The sequence below is a fragment of the Scleropages formosus genome, chromosome 9 (genome assembly GCF_900964775.1).
Source record: "Scleropages formosus chromosome 9, fSclFor1.1, whole genome shotgun sequence".
Taxonomy (NCBI): domain Eukaryota; kingdom Metazoa; phylum Chordata; class Actinopteri; order Osteoglossiformes; family Osteoglossidae; genus Scleropages; species Scleropages formosus.
In genome coordinates this window covers 30,782,621-30,805,603 of record NC_041814.1, presented here as the reverse complement: position 1 = coordinate 30,805,603, position 22,983 = coordinate 30,782,621, and the positions used below count along the sequence as shown (strand labels likewise).

Sequence of the window (22,983 nt, the reverse complement as noted above, 5' to 3'; positions counted from 1 at the left end):
AGGAGCAGCAGTACAATTCGATAAGGGAATAATAAGTGACATGACAGTTTGAATCGATTTTTTGGAGGATGGTGCTCCCAAGGAGCAGACGATTCAGTTATTTGCATAACGTATGCTGTGCAACAAAGTGACGTGTGCTTAGTTCAAGTGACCTTTGCAGTGTCTTCCTTTCGTATATGAAACAACAGTTTCACAAGATGAGTGTGCGGATGGTCTGGGGGGGTCATGCTGTTGAGGATTCACACAGCCTGAAGGAAGAAGCTTCATACAGGCCAGAGGAGATGGTCCAGATGCCAATCTGTCGCAAGGCACCCCAAGTGGGGCTCGAACCCCAGACCCACCACAATCTATAGTATAACCCCCCATTTATATTACTTCATTCAGGAGACATACATGCTATGTAGTCTTATCAGCCCACACAAAGTGACTTACAGATACACTACTCACACTGAGTCACTCATCCATGCATCATTGAAACACACTCTGTCTGTCACTCACACACTGTGGGTGACTCAGAGTCAACAGTCCACCTGAACAGCATGTGCTTGGACTGTGGAAGGAAACCCACAGAGACCAAGAGGGAATCAAACCCACATCGTATTGCACTACTCAGGCACTGCGAGACAGCACTGTGTCACCATACCACCCAGAAGCACACAGATGGTGACGCCCCCACAGGGTGCAGATGTCAGAGTGTAGCTGAGTCAGGTGTCACTCTGAGTCCCACAGCAACCAACCGGCACCCTGCAGAGGGCAGGACACAAAGGAGATTCTGTAATCTTGCACATAAACACACATACCTGAGAACACACACACACACACCCCTCCTACCAGGACTGTCTGTGGTGTGATGTCCATCTTCACTACATCATTTGTAAACAGGTAAACCTGGGAAATCAGCCATAGAGCTCAGGTACACACTTTTGTTACACACTTTTTTTATTGATACTGTTATTATTATGTTACTGCTATTCATTTTTGGCAGATGTTTTCTTCTGTCTTCACAGTTTCACACTTAAACAATTAATAGAGCAGGATGTTTACCAGGGCAGATCAGATTGACCACATTTCAGTGTCAAAAGCATGGTTATTCCTGGGACTTGAACCAGCTATCATCTGGTCCTGGTCCCAGTCTCATGAAGGGCTTAGGGAGTGAGGAGTGACTTTACTGTCAGAAAGATGGGATGTGGTGAAAAGGAGCCAAACTACTGACTATGAGCTCAGAAAGACAAGCTGCTATACAGCAAGTGTCCAGTAGGTGGAGACAAACAGCATTTCAGTCTCCTTCTTGTACAGACATTTCTTTCCAATGTTTCTATAACTTCTCCAGACACAACTGGTAGAATTCAGTCAACGTGAAGTTTACTGGTTGACCACACATCTCTCACAAGAGATGATATCTGACCAGAGTTTATTCAGTATCACAATGTGATACAATGTGAGTGGATTAATTTCTTGGACTTGTCTCGGGTTGTTGGAGGATGATGTGTTTACCATGACCTGCCTGACTGGTGTTCTTGCTCTTCTGTGCTGTGTCACACATGTATTAATACACACACACACAGAAAGTCAATGCAGAGAGGTGAGGTGGGGAATGTAAGGGATTTTTGGGGGATCTAGTGTTTTTATGCCAATGGAAATGAAATTTATGGACAGCACTTTCCATGACCTTTATGGACATATTCTGTTTTACTTTGTTGCAAGTATTAATTATGAAAGATGAAGAAATGCTGTAGCAAATGCCAAAATTGCTCAAAATATTGTTAGTGTGCTTGATATATTTCTTTTAAATGAAATTAAAACATAATTTTAAGTCCTTTATCTGCCCCATAAAGAGTACCATCACAGGCACAGTTAAGAAGGAAAAGGGCTCAGTCCGACACCACACCTCCTGTTGCTTCTGCAGCACATCTCTGCATGGATGACCAAAGACCACCTGCAACTCAACCTCTCCAAAACTCAAACCCTCCACATCCTGGAGGAAATGGCCCTTCCACGCTGTATCTCTCTCTATCCTCTGTCCCTCTTTCTATTGCTGTCGCCATCAAATTTAAGATTCTCACCACAGCATACAAAACCATCAGTGGGTCTGCATCCCAGTACCTACAGGACCTGATCACTTGTTACAGCCAAACAGATCAGTATGCTTCTTCACCTCTGGATACTTTATGATCCCAAAATCAAAAGCCCACAGGTTCTTGGTTTTGGTTCGAGTCTTTTGAAATGAGCTCCCTCTGTCCTTCAGAGCTACTGAATCCTTCCAAGCATCTCAGAAGGGCCTGATAACCTGTGTCCTTTTGGTCCTGTTTTCATCCCAAGCTCTTAAGCTCTTTTCATCCATTAGTTTGTCACTCTTTCCTAGAAATACAGTTTTTCAGGTCCCTTCACCAGGCAGCCACTTGAACACTATGTGTGGTAGGAAAATGGTGGTATTAGACAGACAATCTGTGCTTTATTAATCATGTTTATATGTAAAGCTCTTCATCTGCACTTATTGACTTACATTTCTGTCTTCTGGAGGATAAAACCTCGCCCGAATTCACCCAGATACAGATACTCAAGTGTGATGGTCAGTTCACAGTAAAACTCCAGTGTGGACCCAGTAAATAGAATCACTAACAGTATCACTAATAATATGACTAATACATGAAGGAGAATGATCCACACAGGCAGCAGGAGATAAGAGGGAAGTGGGAAATCTGTCCAAAAACAAAATCTGGAGCTTCCTCTAGTGGAGAGAAGAAAAAATTGAGCCTATAAATATGCCTCTTCAATAAGAGCCTGTAAACTGTCATGTCAGAACATCAATGTTTGTGGCTGTTGTACCTCCCATTATCTAGATGTGAGAAGAACAATATTCAGCACTAGTTTACCATGGTGGTTATGGATTCCTTTACTCAAATGTGCTAAGTTTGTAATGTGCTAAGCAATAACAAAAAGGTGGACTTATTGCCTCATTTTATTGAAAGGTTTAAACAAATTCACACAGAAGCTGTTGAAATAAGAGGACCAAAAAAAAGAGAGAAATCCAGAATAAAGCACTCCACTCTAATCATGCATGTATCCAAGAGATATCATACACTCACACAGCAACTTTCCAGCTGAAGACACTCATAAATATAGGGGAAAATTACAAAAAAACAAAAATCAAAGTTTAGCAACAGTTGTCTGAGGTGGTTTTCTTATTGCCGAGTTAAAATGTAAACATTAGACCAGCAGACAATTGGAGAACGAGAAATGCTACATCAAAACAAAAGCATTACTGATTTGGTTGACTGCTGATACCAAATTCTACTTGAAAGGCCTGAAGGAGCGATGTCTGTTCTCTGACAGCACTGGGGAATTATGGGAAGGCCTGGAGATTTTGCAGCAAGAGTCCAGGTTGCCTATTTTTCTAGTCAAATGTACGCTTCTGCTGGTATTCATGGAATCCCTGGTCTAACAAATGACATGACACAGTTAACCTGAAGATACTCATTGTGATTGGCATGACCCAGTCACAGCAGCAGCGTACATTATACCACAGTAACTTGCGGTTACGCTAAACAGCAGAGGTCACTAGCTGGAAGCTAAGGTTTAATTCAGCGCTGGATAATCAAAGGTCACACATCGTGTCACTGCATCACTGCAAAGATGGATATGGGGAGCATGGCCAGATTCTCAGATCCGTTTGCCTTACTATCATCAGCCTGCCTTTAAATCAGGTGTTTAGAGAGTTTGCGTGAGGTGTAAGGAGCTTCGTCATGCCCAGTATTGGTCAACTGGTCACACTTAGCTCTGAGGGAACACCTTGGACCGAGGCTAATAAACACACACCCTGAAAAAGGTTTCTAAAACAAAAGGTCATATGATTCTGGAAACTTTTTTAACCCCTTATCCTGCAATTTTCAGGCATCTGAAGAGCCCCCCCACCCCAATAAACCCTGGGGTGTGAAAATCAATTGCTCAAAGTTACAGAAGCATCACGTTTTAGTAAAGGCAAAAAAGACATTTCCAAGACAGATATGTCAGTCTAATTTTAGTGTTTATATTGCATTGTTAAGCATCAAAATTGTGTTGGGTACTTCTGTGAAACATCTGACAATGAAGTGCAAATTACCAGGCCTGCTGTCGGAATACACCCAACACAATTATCCCCTCTACAGTCATTGGTCATCAACTCCAAACCACATGACAAGCCAATCAACAACTTGGACAGCAGAAGGGAAAGTGACAGTGCTCATCAATTCTTACCAGGATGAAAAATACATCTTGCAAAATCACAATTCCCCTGCTAATGAAGCAATAAAAACAATGCTCCACTCCACCTGATCACAATTCCAGCACCCCAGATTTCAGGCAGAATATATCAACCACTTTTGAGAGCTTCCACATTTAACATTGGGATGTACCTAAACATACTAGCAAACCCACTGTCCCATTGACAGCTGATGTTACCCAGCTAGAGGCAAAAGCTGCCCTGCACTGGACCATTGCAACTGTAAACCATACGGCATCAGGAGGTGGCAAGAGGTTGCCTTTTATAACCTCAACATGCCTAGGCTGACAACCAAATCAGAATCCAGGTCAGTCAACGAAGGATCGAATTCCAGCCTCTGGCTGCATCACTATGTATCCTAACGCAGTCAGAGGACAGGTTTAGACAGATTGCATAGATAAGGAGGAACTTTGAAAACATCAAAAGCAGCATTGTTACTGGATGGTACCACTCCACTATTCCACAGGGCACAACTGGGGAACCCTAGAGTCTATCATATAAAGAGCCAGAACATTACCACCATTTCCCCTGTACACCCTGGTATGACCAGGTAAAGGCAAGCAGCAGGGACATGTCACTGACTACCTTGCTGTCAACACTTTGACAAAGAATCACAGAACTGGACCTCCACACCGCAGATGCCTACCAAAGTCATGATTCTTTATTTTGTAGAAATAACCTAACATCATTCAGTTATGAGTTTAATTCTGGTTGTGTGCAAACAAAAAAGTGTGTTTATTGCCTCTCAGCAAATTCCAGACATGTTGCTAAACTTTTATTGTTCGATACATATTGAGGGGGACTTCAGATGCCACAGCCTGCTGGGGTCTCGGTGGCATCAGCGTGGCTTTAAAATCCGTGGACCTTCAACTGCTCCTCCTTGACGATGCCAACCTGCAACAAGAAACGGCAACTGTGTCACTCCAGGAAGTTCCAGTGGGGGGGGGGGGGAGAGAGAGATTAACTTACCGAAAAAAAGAAAATTTGTGAAGACAGGACTGGTCCAGCCACTCTTCTGTTTATGTTTAGCGTGTTGAGACCCATCTTCAATACTCTAACTCCACAAAATTGAAACCCAGCCAAAGAGCTTTACTTATTTAAAACAAATTTAGACAGCCTAGTCCTTCTGACATTTATATTCATCTAAAGAGTTGAGACCTTGAGAATTCCTCAAAGTCAGGACAAGTTTGATCTTCAATACTTTATCTACCATCTTAGCTGTACACCGTCTTCACATTACAGACAAGCGAGTTAAATTCAGAAAGACTCGCTAGTTTTTAAAAGGATTTTCTACACTCGCATTCTACAGTTTCTGCTCATTTCCACAGCTGATCTGGTCTTACTAAGCACTGTTATGGAATTACAGGATAATGTAGTGTTAGTCATTTAAAATTTGTTTTAATTGAGCTCAAATAATATTAAGCCTTACTATATTACATCCAAGATTTTTACAGAGCCCAGTTGATCAGCCAAGGGTTGTATGCATTAACCTTTTATTACCTTTATTCATTTAGCTGACACTTTGCCCAAAACATGCCAAGGAAAACAGAGTAGCGTAACATTTATCCTAGACTGCGCTAATAAAATTATTAATTTCTCTAAGTACCTTGGCACAAGGCAACAAGGGATTAAAACCTGCCACTTCTGAGCCAAGTTGCAGCAGCTCCAAACACTATGCTACCTGTGGCATTATGCCTTGGGGATAAAGGAGTTACAAAATTATATACTTCTGGTCCCAACTGCATAAACTAAGGAAGTAGGGTACTCATTTAAAACACCAACCCATATTTACAGCTAATTATGTCACTACAGCAATGAAAGAAAAGAGCAACAACAGTCACCCAACAAACATGGGCATGACTGCCAGAGCCGCAGTTTTAAAATGTTAAGTTGCTGAAAGCTCCATAACAGAGGGTGGATACTTACTTCAAGGAGGAACTGGCAGATGTTTTTCCTCTGGTCTCCCTGAAGCTGGATGACCTCCCCGTACTCGGGGTGCTCAATCACAGTGCCATTGCAGGCAAATTTCTGAGAGACACACAACATCTTTAGCTTCTCAAGTACCTTCGACATTGGTGGAAATTCTGCAAATTTCACATAAGTGTAGCCAAATTCTGGAAGACCAATTTGACACATCCATAACAAAATGATTACCTGACACTTTAAGGACCTCATAAACCTCTTAAAATACTGCAAGTTTCCAAATACAGATGAAGATAGATATGGTTCTGAAAACAGACCAAGTACAGATACCGAAAGGGCAGGGCAAAATAGAGCGCTGTCAATTAAAGCCTGCCACAGGCACAGAGTAGTGTGTCCAGGGTCTTCTGGACTCCAAAACACTTAACCCGACCCTTTCAGTATGCGATGCAAAGGGGAAATGTGGACGCACCGCCTCTCTGAGCACAGCCAGAACTTTCCCTTTGTACCTCACTGACAGCAGGTTACAGTCTCCAAAACAAAGACACTAGCACATTACCTTTTTGAAAGCTTTCACAAGCTTCTTCTTGTCGTAGTCATTAGCTATGCCTTGAACGGTGGTCAGGGTCTTGCGGCCGTTCCGCTGCTGGATCCTTATGTGAATGTAATCCTCGGTCCCGGCCGGGAGCAGGTCGTCACCCTTAGTTGCATCAGCAAAGGGATCTATTTCGGGGGGCAGGAGAGAACCAATCACACCACATTTATTTGTTTTGCTTTATCCTGGAGCAATTTAGGCCAAATACCTTACTCAAGGACACTACAGCCAGAGGTGAGATTCAAACTTGTGAGCCTTGGGTCCAAAGGAACCAGCTCTAGCCACTATGCTACCAGCTGTCCCCATGATCATAATGGGGATTGCAGCCACGATGTACATAAAGCAGATACACAACTACCCATATTAGGAAACATGAGTTGACCTGTTCCATCTTCAGGTTTCTCAAGACTTGTAAGACCACCATCATGAATCACAAAATTATCAAGTTGCACCCAACTTGCATAAAGTTAACATACATAATATAAAATTTACACTACTCTGCATATTTTAAAGCATAGTACATACCCTAGCCTAGAAACCTCACGTTGGAAGGGGGGGGGGGGGACACCCTGGAATGTTTAAGTACTTAAACAGCCCCTTGACCACTCTTAAAATATTTTTATGAGTTTATTTTAGTTTTTCCATTTCGTGTCCGAATCGATATTCATTCTTTCGCGCTATTTCCGGCTAAAATTTAGTTTTTCTAGACTAGCTTAGGCTTAGCAGCTGCTGGGCCGTGGCGTGTACGATGGAGGGTTTTATTATCGGAAAAATGAAAGATCTACCCTTGCAGGCGATTAAGAATCTCCCCCACTTTATATATAAAACTATTCTTAAATATATGCAGCAGCGTAAAACATAATATTAAATGCCGCGACTCCACCCCAACATTAGCCTCCATGAATGATCGCAACTGAAGTTGACTACAGTAAAATTTTTACTCAATCAATCGCCTGCTACTTAGTGAAATGGTGAATGAATCGTTTAAAAAAAAAAAAGCTGATAGAAATCTTCTTTACCCTACCACACTGGAGCAGTTAAGTAATTGGGATTTTTAAACTAATAAGGAATTCAGTAGTTAAAAAATTGAGTTCAAAATGATATGACACCATTGGCATTGCCTCCAGGCCCCGAGCTGAAGGCCGTCACAGCGACAGCGCATTCACCGGCAGCTTCAGGGCGCCTAAAACCGGACAGCTCTGCGAGTCGACTGCCGAGGCCTCACTTACCGAAGGACTGGAGGTTCTGGATAGTGGACATGCGATATTAGGGCGAGAGCTGTGCGGAGATGAAATCTACCGGGGCTTGTGTGCCGCCTCGTTTGGCTCAGCAGTGGCTTCTAAAATTAGCGAAAGTGAGTTTTAAAAAAGGGTGAAAACAAAAAACAAAGGCAGCCCTACACTCCGGCAGACGCACTCACAAAATGGCCGACGAACAGCTTTTCTTCGCATTATGGGATAGCCACCTCGGGGGCGTGTTTTAAAAACGTCACTGTCGCGCGGTAACCGTACTGTGTTTACGGCATGCCGATTCGCTCAAATTGATCATGTGACCAGAAGCCAATTGCAATTGACCAATCAGATGTTGGGTACTTTAAAAATATGCTTTAAAGTGTTTATTTAAGTTTGATTGATGTGATTTATTCTTTGACAACGAGAAGTCATATAACAGCGGAAGACTACGCTGTGTGAATGTAGGAGGTTTTGTGTATCACAGATTCATGAACATAAGTTTTCTTTAAAGAGCAAGGATTGAATAAAAACGGTACTTTAATCTCTTCACCACTCAAGTATAATGCACGAGTAACGATGGCAGCGGTCCGGAGTCTATCCCGGCAGGACAGGGCCTGAGGCAGAATCACCCGGGACGGGCGCGTCTCTCTCTCTCTCTCTCTCTCTCTCTCTCTCTCTCTCTCTCTCTCGCTCTCTCACATACACACAATGTTCAATTTAGACTCCCCAGTTCACTTAAATGCCACCCACTGCACCACCACGCTGCCCTAAAAGATTAGTTTATCAGAAGCTATTGTTATATTGGTTTTGCTAACATTAATAACAAGAAAGAAAGAAACAAAAAAGTACAGCAAAGATGTAATGGCAAAATAATGGAACCAACATTCAAAAGAAAAGAGTTCGGTACACCGTTCATCTTAGATCTTTGAAAGGATAATTTCTATGCCACATCTTAGACAATAAACTCTTTAAATGTTAACATGTTTGTCAGAAGCTTTCAGAGGTTTCTCTTCCTGCAATTAATAAAATATCTCATGCGTGAAAATGCTATATTGCTGAAAATATTCCTGCTATGTTTATTATGTTTATTTTCAATTACATTTTTTACTCAGATGAAGCACAGCAGAATCCCCCAGTATTTTTCCAAACTTGTTTTTTGTCGCTAATATTGTCCTGATCGGGGCTGCAGCGGTCAGGTGCCTATCCAGGAAGCATCGGGTGCAAAGCTGAAGGACGGCCATAAACTGGAATGGATGCCAGTCCATCACAGGATATCGACACACACAGACACACACACCAGGAGGCCGGTAGCGCAGCAGTTAGAACCACCGTCTATTCACAGGTTGCAGGGTCAAATCCCACCTTCTGCTGTAAAACCCTTGCACAAGGTATTCACTAACAAAATGTTCCCTTGCTGTATAAATGGGTATGTCAGTGTACTTTGCTTAGCACTGTAATCTGGTGTGGAGAAAGTTGTCAGCTAAATGAACAAACACAGTGTATTTACCCCAGTAAGTTACCTTGGAAAAATAAATCAGTGAAATACTGGTTAATAGCCTCTGTAACTTGCTTTGGATAAATGCACTTCATAAACACGTCTTCCGCTGTTCAATTGCGTGGAGATCCAAACGCTGTCCTCGTGAACCTGAAGAAACGCCTCAGAAGTTAAAGCAGGGCCATTAGAGGAAACCCCTTGAAGACGTGTTAAACGGTGGACATTGCGAGCGAATTTTTGTACATGAATGTGTATTTATATATCACTTGAGTAACTCATGAAATTCTGAATTTACTGTGATACTCCAGTAACTTTATAAACTGTATCTACTGAAAACAGTGAGAAGTGACTCAACTCCAGCACCAGACCTCCTACTGTAGACCCAGGAAATGCCTCTTACTGTCACACCCTGAACCAGTTCAGCAAAATGAAACTAAATTCACTTCCTGTAAACCAACATGGCACAAGCTGGAGATCTCCTTTATCAGGACAATTTCAGCTGTTCAGTCTGTCTGGATCTACTGAAGGATCCAGTGACTATCCCGTGTGGACACAGTTACTGTACGGACTGTATTAAGGGCTGCTGGGATCAGGAAGATGATGCTGGTGTCTACAGCTGTCCTCAGTGCAGACAGACCTTCACCTCAAGACCTGTTCTGGGTAGAAACACCCTGCTGGCTGAAGTGGTGGAGAAACTGAAGAAGACAGAACTCCAAGATGCTCCTTCTGAACACTGTTACACTGGACCTGGAGATGTGGTGTGTGATTTCTGTACCGGTAGAAAACTCAAAGCTGTCAAGTCCTGTCTGGTGTGTCTGGTTTCTTACTGCGAAACTCACCTCCAGCCTCACTATGACTCGCCAGCTTTTAAAAAACACAAACTTACTGATGCTGCCAGAAACCTTCAGGAAAAGGTCTGTTCCCACCATGACAAATTGCTGGAGGTCTACTGTCGTACTGATCAGCAGTGTATCTGTTTGCTGTGCGTGATGGACAAACACAGAGGACATGATACAGTCTCTGATGCTGCAGAAAGGACTGAGAAACAGGTAAGGACTCAAAAATCACAACTCTTCAATAACAGCTGTATGAAGAAAATGCTTTTTAGCTTGGTTTTACAACAGTTAACTCCAAAGTCACCTTACCACTAATTTGCAATCGATGAAAGCAGAACAATACAATACACACACAGTGGGTGATTTTTAGAGTCACTAATCCACCTTAACAGCATATCTTTGGACTGCAGGAGGAAATCAGAGCACCCAGGTGAAACCCATGCAGACACAAACAGAACATTCAAACTTCACACAGACTGAGTGGAGATCAAACCCACATCCTCTCACACTGCCCAGGAGTTATGAGACAGCAACAATACACACTATGCCGCTCATACAAAGAAAAAAGTGATGAAAGTTAAACTAAAAATGAATGGGAATATGTTTATCCCTTTTAAAGTTTATGAATATAGTGTTAAATAAAAGGAGGAACCAGTGTATAATTTTGTCTTTCTGCAGAAGCATCTAGAAACAAGACAGAGTGAATTTCAACAGAGGATCAGTGAGAGAGAGAAGAAGGTACAGGAGCTGAGAGAGGCTGTGGACTCACTCACAGTGAGTATGGAGCAGAGGAGAAGACAACAGCTGGCTGCTGGAAGAGCCATTTGAGGGCTCAGTCAGGGCTCTCCTCCAGTCACACAGTGAGGAGACCACAGTTGGACCACTTTCCAGTGCTGTGGCTCACGATCGCACTGAGTCACACTGTGGGGAATAAACAGGCTCCTTCCTCTCTGTGTGTCTCTAACAGCGCTCTGCACAGGCAGCAGTGGAGGACACCGACAGCATCTTCACCCAGATGATCCGCTCCCTTGAGAAAAGGCGCTCTGAGCTCAAAGATGTGATCAGAGCTCAGGAGAAGGCTGCACTGAGTCAGGCTGAAGGTCTTCTGGAGCAACTGGAGCAGGAGATTGCTGAGTTGAAAAGGCAAAATGCTGAGCTGGAGCAGCTTTCACACACAGAGGATCACATCCATTTCCTACAGGTAACAACACTGCTTTTCTATGAGACTGGAGAACACAGCATGTGTGATACATTTATATGATACAGTTAAAGGATGTGAGTTGGAGATGCTTCTTTCACTCATTCTATCTGTGTGTGTAGAGTTTCCAGTCTCTCTGTGTCCCTCCTGGACCTGTACACTTACCCACCATCACTGTGAACCCACACTGCTCTTTTGGAGATGTGAAAAAAGCTCTTTCTGATCTCAAAGTCCAACTAGAGGAAGCCTGTAAGAAAAAATTCACAGAGATTTCCCAAACAGGTTTGTAGAGAAATACTTTTTCAATAATTCCGTTATCTCCATTCACACACAATGTAGTACATTGTTTCTCATAAACACATTTATACATAGTTTTTAATACAAACAAAATGCATTTACAGTGAAGTTTGTGAAGGTCTTAAAGCCCAGTCCATGTGAGTATTCTTAGTGAAACTCTGTTAATCATCTCCGTTACAGTAAAAATGAAACCATACGGTAAACACACATGTACACAGGACCAGAGGTAAATCCCATTCACTCACCTCTCTGTTCCTCTTCATCTCTTTCTAGTGAGAAAAGTCAAAGTGATTCCAGAACCCAGGACCAGAGAAGAGTTTTTGTACTGTAAGTCTGTTCACAAACATTCAGACACACACACACACACACACACACACACACACACACACCTGTGATTGACTAAATTTTGTGCCATTAATTGTGTGGAGTTTCCATGTTGTCCCTGAGTTTGAGTGAATTTGTGTACAGTGTGTGTGTGTTTCAGCATTGTATTACAAGGGAGACGTGTTCAGCAGCCAAAATCAATGATCAGGTTCAAGTTCTTAAAGAATTGTTCAAATTGCAATAAAAGTACTGTACAAAAATAAATTTGAGTGAAAGAAAAATTTGAGGGTTCAAAAAACAATTTGAGTATCAGGTTGTTTTGAGCTACATAGTTCTTAATATTTTGAGCCATTAACAGCTTAAACAGGTCAAGTTTAACTTTACTTGTGTATATAATAATACTGTAGCATTTCTCCTCCATGGAACTACTAGAAAGCAGTTCAGGAATCAGGGTTGAAGGAATATGCACTTCATCCATAAAGTACATGTATTTTTACAGCAATCTTAATAGACACTTCAGACAGTACAAGTAGTCCTGAACAGAGGAGAATCCCCCTGAGTCACTCCCAGCCCCCCTACCGCACCCCATGGTTAAGGGGCCACCCCAGAACACCCCAGAATTCCCCTCATGACATACCGCGCATAAGCAGAGCAACGTCCAATCAGAACAACACACACAACGATGTACAGATATAAACCCTAATAACTATTTACACAGAGCTATTACAACTCAATGGGGGGGTGCGGTGGCGCAGTGGGTTGGACTGGGTCCTACTCTCCAGTGGGTCTGGGGTTCGAGTCCCGCTTGGGGTGCCTTGCGACAGACTGACGTCCTGTCCTGGGTGTGTCCCCTCCCCCTCCGGCCTTACGCCCTGTGTTGCCGGGTAGGCTCCGGTTCCCTGTGACCCCGTATGGGACCAGCGGTTCCGAAAATGTGTGTGTGTGTGTGTGTGTGTGTGTGTGTGTGTTACAACTCCCCTCAGCGCCGTTACAATACAATCTTATATTGCCAACAGCTTCTAATGCATGTGAACTACACAAAGGGTCCAAAATAAAATCTGATTGGCCAACAATAAAATCTTATTACCTGTTACTTGTCATTATGTCGTCACAAAGAGTCACCAGTTGAGGCTTCATGTAGCATCACTAGTAGTTCCGTTGGACTGTAGTGTCTCCACAAGTGTTTTTCACACATGGAAATCCATCTTCTGCACATTTCTTTCCTCCCAACTCTTCCTAAGTCTCATGTGTCTGTGCTACAGAAACATACCAGAGTAAAAGGACATTTAGTACAAAGTGCACTTTATCCACAAATTCACTGAACAAGTGCAGTAAATGATGTACTTGTTACACTGTATGTATTTGTACATTAATTATTGAGATTTTATCCACTGTTAGCACCTACAGCTGTAATTTACACTTAATATGACAGTAAATCAAGGTAAAAATGAAAATCAACTGATGGCAAAAACTCTTCTCTTCTTCTGTTTCTCCTCCATCAGATGCCTGTCAGCTCACACTGGACACAAATACAGCGAATAAACACCTCCGTCTGTCTGAGAGAAACACAGTGGTGACCTGTGAAAAACATCTACAGTCATATCCTGATCATCCAGAGAGATTTGAGCACTGGAACCAAGTTCTGTGTACAGAGGGTCTGTCTGGACGCTGTTACTGGGAGCTTCAGTGGAGTGGAGATTATGGGGTTTATATAGCAGTGTCATATAAAGGGATCAACAGGAAAGGAGGTGATGGCTGTCGTCTTGGATACAATAACAAGTCCTGGAGTTTGTTCTGCTCTCCCTCCAGTTACAGTTTCTATCACAATGATGAGGAGACTCCAGTATCTGGTCCCAGTTCCTCCAGAATAGGAGTTTACCTGGATCACAGGGCAGGAACTCTGTCCTTCTACAGTGTCTCTAAGGACACAATGACCCTCCTCCACAGAGTCCAGACCATATTCACAGAACCCCTCTATCCTGGATTTATGGTTTTTGCAACAGGATCTGAAGTGAAACTGTGTTCTCTGAGATGAGAGGAAACAGGAGCTGAACTCAGAATGGAGGAATCTGTGTTTTCCTGTATTGTTCTCTTCAAACATGTTTTCTGCTCTATTATAACAGTATTTCTTTAGACGTTATTATTAAAGTTATCAGACTGCTGTTTGAGAGGGTGCGGCGGCGCAGCGGACTTGGCTGGGTCCTGCTCTCTGGCGGGTCTGGGGTCCGAGTCCCACTTGGGGTGCTTTGCGATGGACTGGTGTCTCGTTCTAGGTGTGGCCCCTCCCCCTCAAGCCCTGCGCCCTGTGTTGCCAGGTTAGGCTTCGGTTTGCCACGACCCCACTTGGGGCAAGCGGTTTCAGTCAGTGTGTGTGTGTGCACTTAACACCATAAATCATTGTGGAGAAAAACACCAGATGAATTAATTAGTTAAATTAATTAATTGGGCAGCAGGATGACACAGCGAGTAGCGCTGCTGTCTTACAGCACATGGGTGGTGCGAAAGGACATGGGTTTGATCCCTGCTCAGTTTGTGTGGAGTTTGCATGTTCTCCCTGTGTCTGTGTGGGTTTCCTCTGGGTGCTCTGGTTTCCTCCCACAGTCCTAAGAAATGTTGTTCCGGTTCCCCCATAGTGTGTGAGTGACAGAGAGAGTGTGTGTGTTCCACTGATGTATGGATGAGTGACCCATTGTAAGGAGTATATCTAGCAGCATAAGTCACCTTGGTGAATATGGTGTGTGGGCTCATAACACTACATAGTGTTCATTGGAAGTCACTTTGGAGAAAAGTGTCTGTTAAATAAATAAACATAAATTAGTAATAGCAATAATATAGAATCTGATATGTCATTTATGATAACAGGTTTATATTAATCAGTGGTTGTGATTGGTTGATGTAACAGTTCAGGTTTACCACAGTTTTCATACCACTGTATGAAAACTCACTCATTCCTCCAAAACACACACACATTTTTCAGAACCGCTTGTCCCTTACGGGGTCACGGGGAACCGGAGCCTACCCGGCAACACAGGGCGTAAGGCCGGAGGGGGAAGGGGATGCACCCAGGACGGGACGCCAGTCCATCACAAGGCACCCCAAGCGGGACTCGAACCCCAGACCCACCGGAGAGTAGGACTGCGGTCCAACCCACTGCGCCACCGCACCCCCTCCTCCAAAACAGTTAAACCAATTTAGTTGTCAGACCTTCATATCACACATTCAAAACACACACTCACCTCCCCAGGTTCTCTCTAACATGTGTAACACCTGTGTGTTACTAACACATCAATGCTGGTCCCTTTCACGTGCGACAAAAAACCCAAGAAATGTTTTTGGTGCCCTTATATCCTCTCTGTGTCTCTGATGCTCATGTTCTGTTGGAGCTCAGTGGGAAAACTCAGTGTTGGGAAGCTTGCAGTCAGCTGGTTTGGATTAATCACTGTATGTCATAGTAATGGTGGAGTGTAATTTAAGGGTAAATGATATTCATGACTAAAGTTACTAAAATAGCCCTGCAGTATAACTTATTATATTGCGATCAGGGTCTAGTCTTTCCTAAAGACAGAAGGGAGGCTGTCTGAAAAGGTTCATTCACTATTTTGAGAGAATGCGGTGAAAATTCTCCTGATGGTGTATCAGTGGATGATGTATGTGAAGTATGGAGCACATTTGTAATTATTGTATATTGTATTTGTTCTCCCCCACCTTGTTTCGGCACACTAATAAACCGGTTTGACCCAGCATGACTTATGATTTACCATCAAAGTAAAAATGACCACCAAGATGTGAGGTGTGACAGTTGAGACTCGGTGTGGTAGGACTCATGTGGACACACTACTGAGGGGAGGTCGGTGCGGGGGGGTCCAGGTACTTCAGTGCTCTCAGGACACGTTTCATGTGTACATGTGGCGTTGGAAGAATTGTCTGTTTGACTCATCAGTGTGTTCGCTCCCAGGGTGAAAAGGGACACTATGGGTTCACCAACCATTCCACATTTACATTTACACCACATTTACATTTCTTATTTTAGTAGATGCCTTTCCCCAAAGTGGCATCCAGTCCATAACCAAGAACAATACAAAAGTTCATTTAGATGCAGACACGTGATTTTTGTGTAGTCGAGATTTGTCACATACCACCGTATAATCTAGTATGCATCACACCAGTAGTTGCATGTACTTCTTTAAATGATTAAACAGATCACATAGCACACGTTTATCAAGCACATATGCGGCCAAAGGAAGAATCCAGACTTTGAATCCAGACTGACATCCGTCAAGGGGATCATTCTGGGTGAGGAATTCAAGCAGCTGCTCATTCTTTCTTCTTTGAGTGCCCTCCTCAAGGCAATAATGTAATTTCCACAGGGAACATCCAGATTGTCTGACACCCTGTCCCAGGGGGTGTCCTTCTTCCAGGGGCCTGTGAGGAGAGGGTACTGTCATTCCCCAGAAAATGCCACCCACAAACCACACAAGCACACCTGCATGGAATCAAGGAGCAGTACGAAGGAAGCACTGCCAGCCACTCCGGTCCAGGAACCTCCTATAAAAACTGAAATGCTTTAGTTTTGTCAGTGACTGCTCCTGCTACATCGCTTTTGATCCTTGCTCAAACCCATGACCTGGTTCTCGGATTCGTCTTGTGTGAAATGTGTACAACCTCAGCTGCAACCTTGACCTCAATCTGGGACCCATTTTTTAGAACGTCGGTTTTCAAAATGGACCATGACCTTGACCATGGCATCGGTCATGCCCCCACTCACACAACCGCACCACCAGATCTTCTCAGTAAACTTCACAATTGGCTGCAACCCCCTGTGCACCTGTCTGGAAATGTCCTCTAGGAAAAGTGAAGGGATTGGATCGAAAGAGGAAGTGGCAGCTCTATGTGACAGCAGGAGTTCAGCTTCTGACAGGGTTGAAATTTGGAGAACTTGACTTTGGAGGGAGATCCAGCATGATCAGGGCAGGTGGATGCCGAGAACTTGTCCATGTTGGAGGCGAGATTCCAACCTTTCACTTTTGAGTCCAAAGGCTGCAGCTCTAAGCACTATGCTCATTTGTTTGCCCCAAACCCCTTAATTCTGTTTCCTTTCCCCCTTTTCATCCATTTATTTAATGGCTATTAAATACATATTTTTCTTTTGCATTGATTTGTTTCATTGTGTTGACTCGAGCAGGTTGGTGGGGCACCGGGTGGCTCACAGCTCCTGCACTGTAGGTTTGGAATTGCTCATAGTGTGTGTTTGTGAGTGAATATTCCTGTCCCCTGTAAGCAACATCAACCATTTGAAAGGCAGTAGTGGAACGATTCATATGGTACAGTCAGTAGTGTAATACTATTGTAGTGTTGGGCTCTGTGAGTCATTTTCCTTGACCTAGTAAAAACCATAACAAACAAAAAGTATTGTCTAACCCTAACCCTAATACAATTAATTGCATTTAAAGCCTTTAAATCTGGGCATATTGGATCATCTGCCACCAGTGATTCCCTGCTGATTCCAGACAGAAAGAATGCCGTGCACATGGTTCTGTCTCTTCTTCACAGTTCGGCTTCAGGCCAAAACCAGTCTTCGGTCACTGCAGGAAGAATGAGAAGGTTCCTCCCACTTTCACATCAAAATCAGATGCGGCTCAGTCACTTTGTGGACGTGAAGCAAAATGGCACAAGTTGGAGAGCTCGTGAATCATGACCGCCTTTGCTGTTTTATCTGCCAGGACATATTTAAGGACCCTGTGACTATTCCTTGTGGACACAACTACTGTAAGAGTTGCATTAAGGGTTATTGGAATCAGGAAGATAATGGTGATGAGTACAGCTGCCCCAAGTGCAGAATGACTTTCTTCCCAAAACCAATTCTGTGCCAAAACACTATGGTAGCTGAACTGGTAGAGAAACTGAAGAAGACGGGACTCCAGACTACTCCTCCTGAACACTGTTACGCTGGACCTGGAGATGTGGAGTGTGATGTGTGTACTGGGAGGAAGAACAAGGCTGTCAAATCCTGTCTGGTGTGTATGGTCTCTTACTGTGAAACTCACCTCCAGCCTCACTATGACTCTCCAACTTTTAAAAACCACAAGCTGACGGATGATACTGGGAAGCTGAAGAACAAGATGTGTCCCCATCACGACAAAGTTCTGGAGGTCTACTGCCGTACTGATCAGCGGTGCATCTGTCTGCTGTGTGTTATGGATGGACACAGACAACATGAAACAGTCTCAGCTGGTGTGGCAAGGACTGAGAAAGAGGTAAGCACTGAAATATTACATGAGGAAACATAAGTTAATTCTTTCTCCAGTCCCAAAGTCATGAAATGGAAGTGATGTGATCATTGGATTTTCATATGTATCTGTCTGAGAAAGTCTGTAAGTTCCATCCTCTGGTTTAACAAAGTATCGGCATGTCAGACCCGACACACACCTTGATCTTGAGGCTGTTCGATCCACCTGTTTGGTATTCAGCTTGTACCAGCTTTAGATACACCCACTCATCAATGTCAGAGAAGAATCCTGTCCATCAGGAAGTTTGATGAAAAAGCCAGACAAGACTAGTACTGCAGGTCACACCATCTTCATACTTTCATTATTTTAACCACCAGCATCAGATTTATATCTGCTACTCTGCTTGCTATGCTGTTTTTTTTTTCTTTTTTCTTCCAAAGGGTAGACAGTTCTAGTCATGAGACCTGCAGGACAACGTGTGTTTCCGTACAGAAGTAGAGCTCTATCTGTACAGTAGATACCTAGATAGTGCGACCTCTTACCTGGCTTTTCACGTGCCAGTGCAACTTCAAAATATACTCACCAGAACCGACAGGACTCTTGAGTTGTCCAGCATGTGATTACCTGCTTGGTATCGATACACATTCAGCAGCTCTTTACTCACTTAAGTTGTCCTCTCGATGTCTCTCAGAAAAACGAAATAAACAGACAATCCGTCCATCCATCCTCAAAATGCAGCTTTCAGACTCTGCCAAATCATTCCTACTCTATTCCTGTTGTTTAATTCCTATGTTCCCATTGTTCAATTCTAATAATTCTTATTGGAGCCTTTCCTCCAGCACGAATGTAATGCACTGCACTAATAAAAGTTATAGAACACTGAAATTCTCTTCGGTAATAACAGATTGGGAGAATACTATTTGGGATGAGATTTTTTTGCTAAATAAATATGTTTTTTAACACTGATGTTTTTGTCTCCAGAATTATCTGGTGGAGAAACAAAAGGAGTTCCAGCAGGGGATCCACCGGAGAGAGAAGGAGCTGCATGAGCTGATTCAGGCTGTGGATTCACTCACAGTGAGTATGGACCAGAGAAGAAGAGCCTTCAAGGATTAGTGATGGCTCTACTGGAGTCACACAGTGAGAAGACCGGAGGTGAAACATATCTCTTTCATCATCTCTGTACGTGTCTCTAACAGAACTTTGCTCAAGCAGCAGTGGAGGACACTGATAGGATCTTCACTGAGATGATCCGCTCCATTGAGAAAAGACGCTCTGAGGTCAAACATCTCATCAAAGCTCAGGAGGAGGCTGCACTGATTCGGAGTGAAAGGCTCCTGAAGCACTTGGAAGAGGAGATTGATGAGCTTAAGAAGGGAGTTTCTAAACTGGAAGGACTTTTCCAAACAGAGGATCACATTGATTTCCTCCAGGTAACACCTGTCTTTCTCTGACAGTCAGCAGAGCAGAAGGTGGTGTGGCTCAAAGGAGCTGTTCCTGACTTCTCTTCCGAAAGAATAACTCACAGCAAACTTCTTTCTTTGTTTCTCTGTTTATTGGCTCTACTCTACAGAGTTCCCAGTCTGTCTGTGTCCCTTCTGCATCTGCAGAATTTCCCAGCGTCACTATCAGTCCAAACTGTTCATTTGGGATCCTGGAGACACCGATCTCCAATCTAAAAGATCAACTTGAGAAGATCCTCAAAGAAGAAACGTTCAAGATATCTGAAATAGGTCGGTGGAGGATATTCTCAGGATATTTAAATTAAATAAGTATACTGTATTATTGTTTTCTATCTTCAACCAAACATCAGACATTTGTCTGTTTTTCCACAGTTAAAGAAATTCATGTTATAGAACCCAGGATCAGAGAGGACTTTTTACAGCGTAAGTCTTTGTCTCACTCACTCACTCACACACACACACACACACACACACACACACACACACACACACACACACACACACACACACACACCTTGAAAGCAATCAATACTAGCAGCGGTCAATTTGCTTATTTTTATGCTTTGAATTAATCTCACATTTACAAACATTTTTCGAAAAATGAAAAATGAAAGGTCTTTAAATGTGACATTAGTCTCTAAATGTCTTAAAGATAAAATTAGCTATTATGGAAATCTGAAAACATTGAAGTCTATTACTTGTATCAAGCAGCTATCTTGACAATGATTCTAATTATAAATACTTACGTGATTTTATCTTGTTCTGCCAGATGTCTGTAAGCTCACTCTGGATCCCAACTCAGTCCATAACCAGCTCTGCCTGTCTGAGGAGAACACTGTGGTGATGCTGGCAGAAAATGCCCAACCATATCCTGACCATCCAGAGAGATTTGACTCCTGGCAGGCAGTTCTGTGTAGAGAGGGTCTGTCTGGGTGCTCTTACTGGGAGGTTGAGGGGACTGGGAGAAATGGGAGTCACATAGCAATGTCATATAAAGGGATCGGTAGGAAAGGAAAGGATCTGAACTCCCTTTTTGGATGTAATGACAAGTCCTGGCGGTTGTATTGTTCTCCCACCAGTTACTCTTTTTGTCACAACAATGAGGAGACTCCAGTATCTGGTCCCAGTTCCTCCACAATAGGAGTTTACCTGGATCACAGGGCAGGAACTCTGTCCTTCTACAGTGTCTCTGACACAATGACCCTCCTTCACAGAGTCCAGACCACATTCACTGAACCCCTCTATCCTGGGTTTTATGTGAATGTTGGATGTACTGTAAAACTGTGCTCTCTGTGCTGAGGGGGAGAGTGTGAGATTACGAAATTATCACTTTTTCTGTGTAGTGCTTTTGATTTCAGATACTATGATTTAAACACACAGTTAAGCAAAAAGGGTGGGACATGAAAGGTGAGCATTTTGGATCTGGGAGCAGTAATGTTTACTCAACTGAATTTGCTGGCATGTTGTCTTTGCAGTAACACCAGCCCACAACTGCCAGCACTTCTTGGAGTTTGTACCAGTTTATATCACATTATTATGACATTATATATGCTTCACTATATATTATTCGTTTGAAAATAATCATAATAGTGGGTGTTCACTCATTAGCTGAAACAGTGATTGATGCATTTATTTTATTGAGCTTAAGGGAATTCAGAAATTCAGAATTGAAAAGCTAGAAATTAAATAATGGTGGTTGATTTAATGTCTGTCTTCATGGACGCTGCAGGTTTTCTCTTAAAAATATGGGATGTTTCGTTCTCTGAAGAGGCAGAACTGAATCAAACATCTTACCCTCCTGTGTGATCATATGGATTGTGTGCTGATAGAAAATGTATGTAGTTAAATGCAAATTTCACTTCAGTTATTTATGTTTTAATGTATTAAATGTTTCTGAACATGTTGGAATGAGTATTTTGACCACCTGTTGTACACTTCTGTCCCTCATTGATGTAAGGGACACTCAGTCATCAACAGAAAAAAATCTGTATGGAGCTACGTGCACAATGCCTGCTGGCAGAAATGGTAGTGCTGGTTGTGCTCTGAAAATCCGTACCTCTTTATTTGTTGAGAAATGTACTTTTGTTTTCTCTGAGTTGCAAGGCACTTTGAAAAAAACAGAAACCAGAAACCTGTTTGACTTGATTTTTGTATATTTGCTGCTCTTTTCAAATACCCCAGTTTGATCCATTTTCTTTTCAATACACTCCTTCACTGAAAAGTCTCCCTTCAACAACAATGTTTAAAAGAAAACTGAAGACAAATCTCTGAACTGCAAATGGCAGATAAAAAATACCTTGTAATGTGAGAAAAAACAAAGTAGGCAAATCTGTTTTGAACTCTAATTTCCTATTGGTGGTGAACTGAAAAGCCCTAACTATGCAAATTCCATAAAATTTTTCTTCGTTACTCCCATTCTCAATAAAAAAATAATAGAAGGACAACAGGCTAAGAACTATTAGTTACAGGAAATAATGCCACTTTTGAGCACGTGGTTTAGAAATTGAATAACAGATGTGCTGACAAGACACAAGTTATAAGTTATAGTAATATGGTATGTTGTATATACAATATAAAGCATATTAATTTACACAGGCACCCCTCGTTTTATGCAGTTAATCCAACTGGACACTGAAAGTCTATTTCTCATTTTTAAGCAGGTTAAAATAATGATGAGTTCCAAGCCCATTCAAAAACCCCAAACCAATATTCCCAAATATCATTAGAACACTGCAAAATGCTTATACAACTAACAAACCATGACATCTACACGGTACAAAACACATTTACACAATTAGTGCTCTGGGTAAATTTCCACTTTTCTTCTTAATTGACAAAATCCTTGGAGGATGAGCAATAAACAAAGCACTGTTCCACTGATTACGCAGCGGGTTTGCCTGCTTTCTAGTAGGTCTGGGGTTCGAGTCCTTCTTGAGGTATCTTGCAGCGGACCGGTGTCCTGTCCTGTGTGTGTCCCCTCCCCCTCCAGCCTTGTGCCCTGTGTTGTTGGGTTAGGCTCCAGTTCACCTTGGGACAAGTTGTTTCAGACTGTATGTGTGGGTTCCGCTGAGCATGTCACGTTTATTGTGAACAACTTTCAAAAATTGTGCACTGTTGCTAAAATGCGCATACATTTTC

The 22,983-nt window shown here is 42.7% G+C and overlaps 3 protein-coding genes across 3 annotated transcripts; 2 read left to right on the top strand and 1 right to left on the bottom strand.

Moving 5' to 3' along the window:
- Positions 1-2,941: 2,941 nt before the first annotated feature.
- eif1b (eukaryotic translation initiation factor 1B) lies at positions 2,942-8,222 on the bottom strand. The gene is made up of 4 exons (XM_018749200.1): positions 8,003-8,222; positions 6,738-6,901; positions 6,185-6,286; positions 2,942-5,152 (listed from the first exon to the last, which is right to left on the bottom strand). Exons 1-4 carry the CDS (start codon positions 8,031-8,033, stop codon positions 5,108-5,110), a joined length of 342 nt encoding a protein of 113 aa, XP_018604716.1. The 5' UTR covers positions 8,034-8,222; the 3' UTR covers positions 2,942-5,107.
- A 1,736-nt stretch (positions 8,223-9,958) lies between these two features.
- LOC108932647 (tripartite motif-containing protein 16-like) lies at positions 9,959-14,348 on the top strand. Its single transcript, XM_018749187.2, has 6 exons — positions 9,959-10,549; positions 11,015-11,110; positions 11,304-11,537; positions 11,657-11,816; positions 12,105-12,158; positions 13,658-14,348. Exons 1-6 carry the CDS (start codon positions 9,959-9,961, stop codon positions 14,188-14,190), a joined length of 1,668 nt encoding a protein of 555 aa, XP_018604703.2. The 3' UTR covers positions 14,191-14,348.
- Positions 14,349-17,818: 3,470 nt separating this feature from the next.
- On the top strand, positions 17,819-21,336 carry LOC108932650 (E3 ubiquitin/ISG15 ligase TRIM25-like). The gene is made up of 6 exons (XM_018749190.2): positions 17,819-18,409; positions 19,364-19,459; positions 19,582-19,815; positions 19,956-20,115; positions 20,218-20,268; positions 20,615-21,336. Exons 1-6 carry the CDS (start codon positions 17,819-17,821, stop codon positions 21,142-21,144), a joined length of 1,662 nt encoding a protein of 553 aa, XP_018604706.2. The 3' UTR covers positions 21,145-21,336.
- Positions 21,337-22,983: the final 1,647 nt, after the last annotated feature.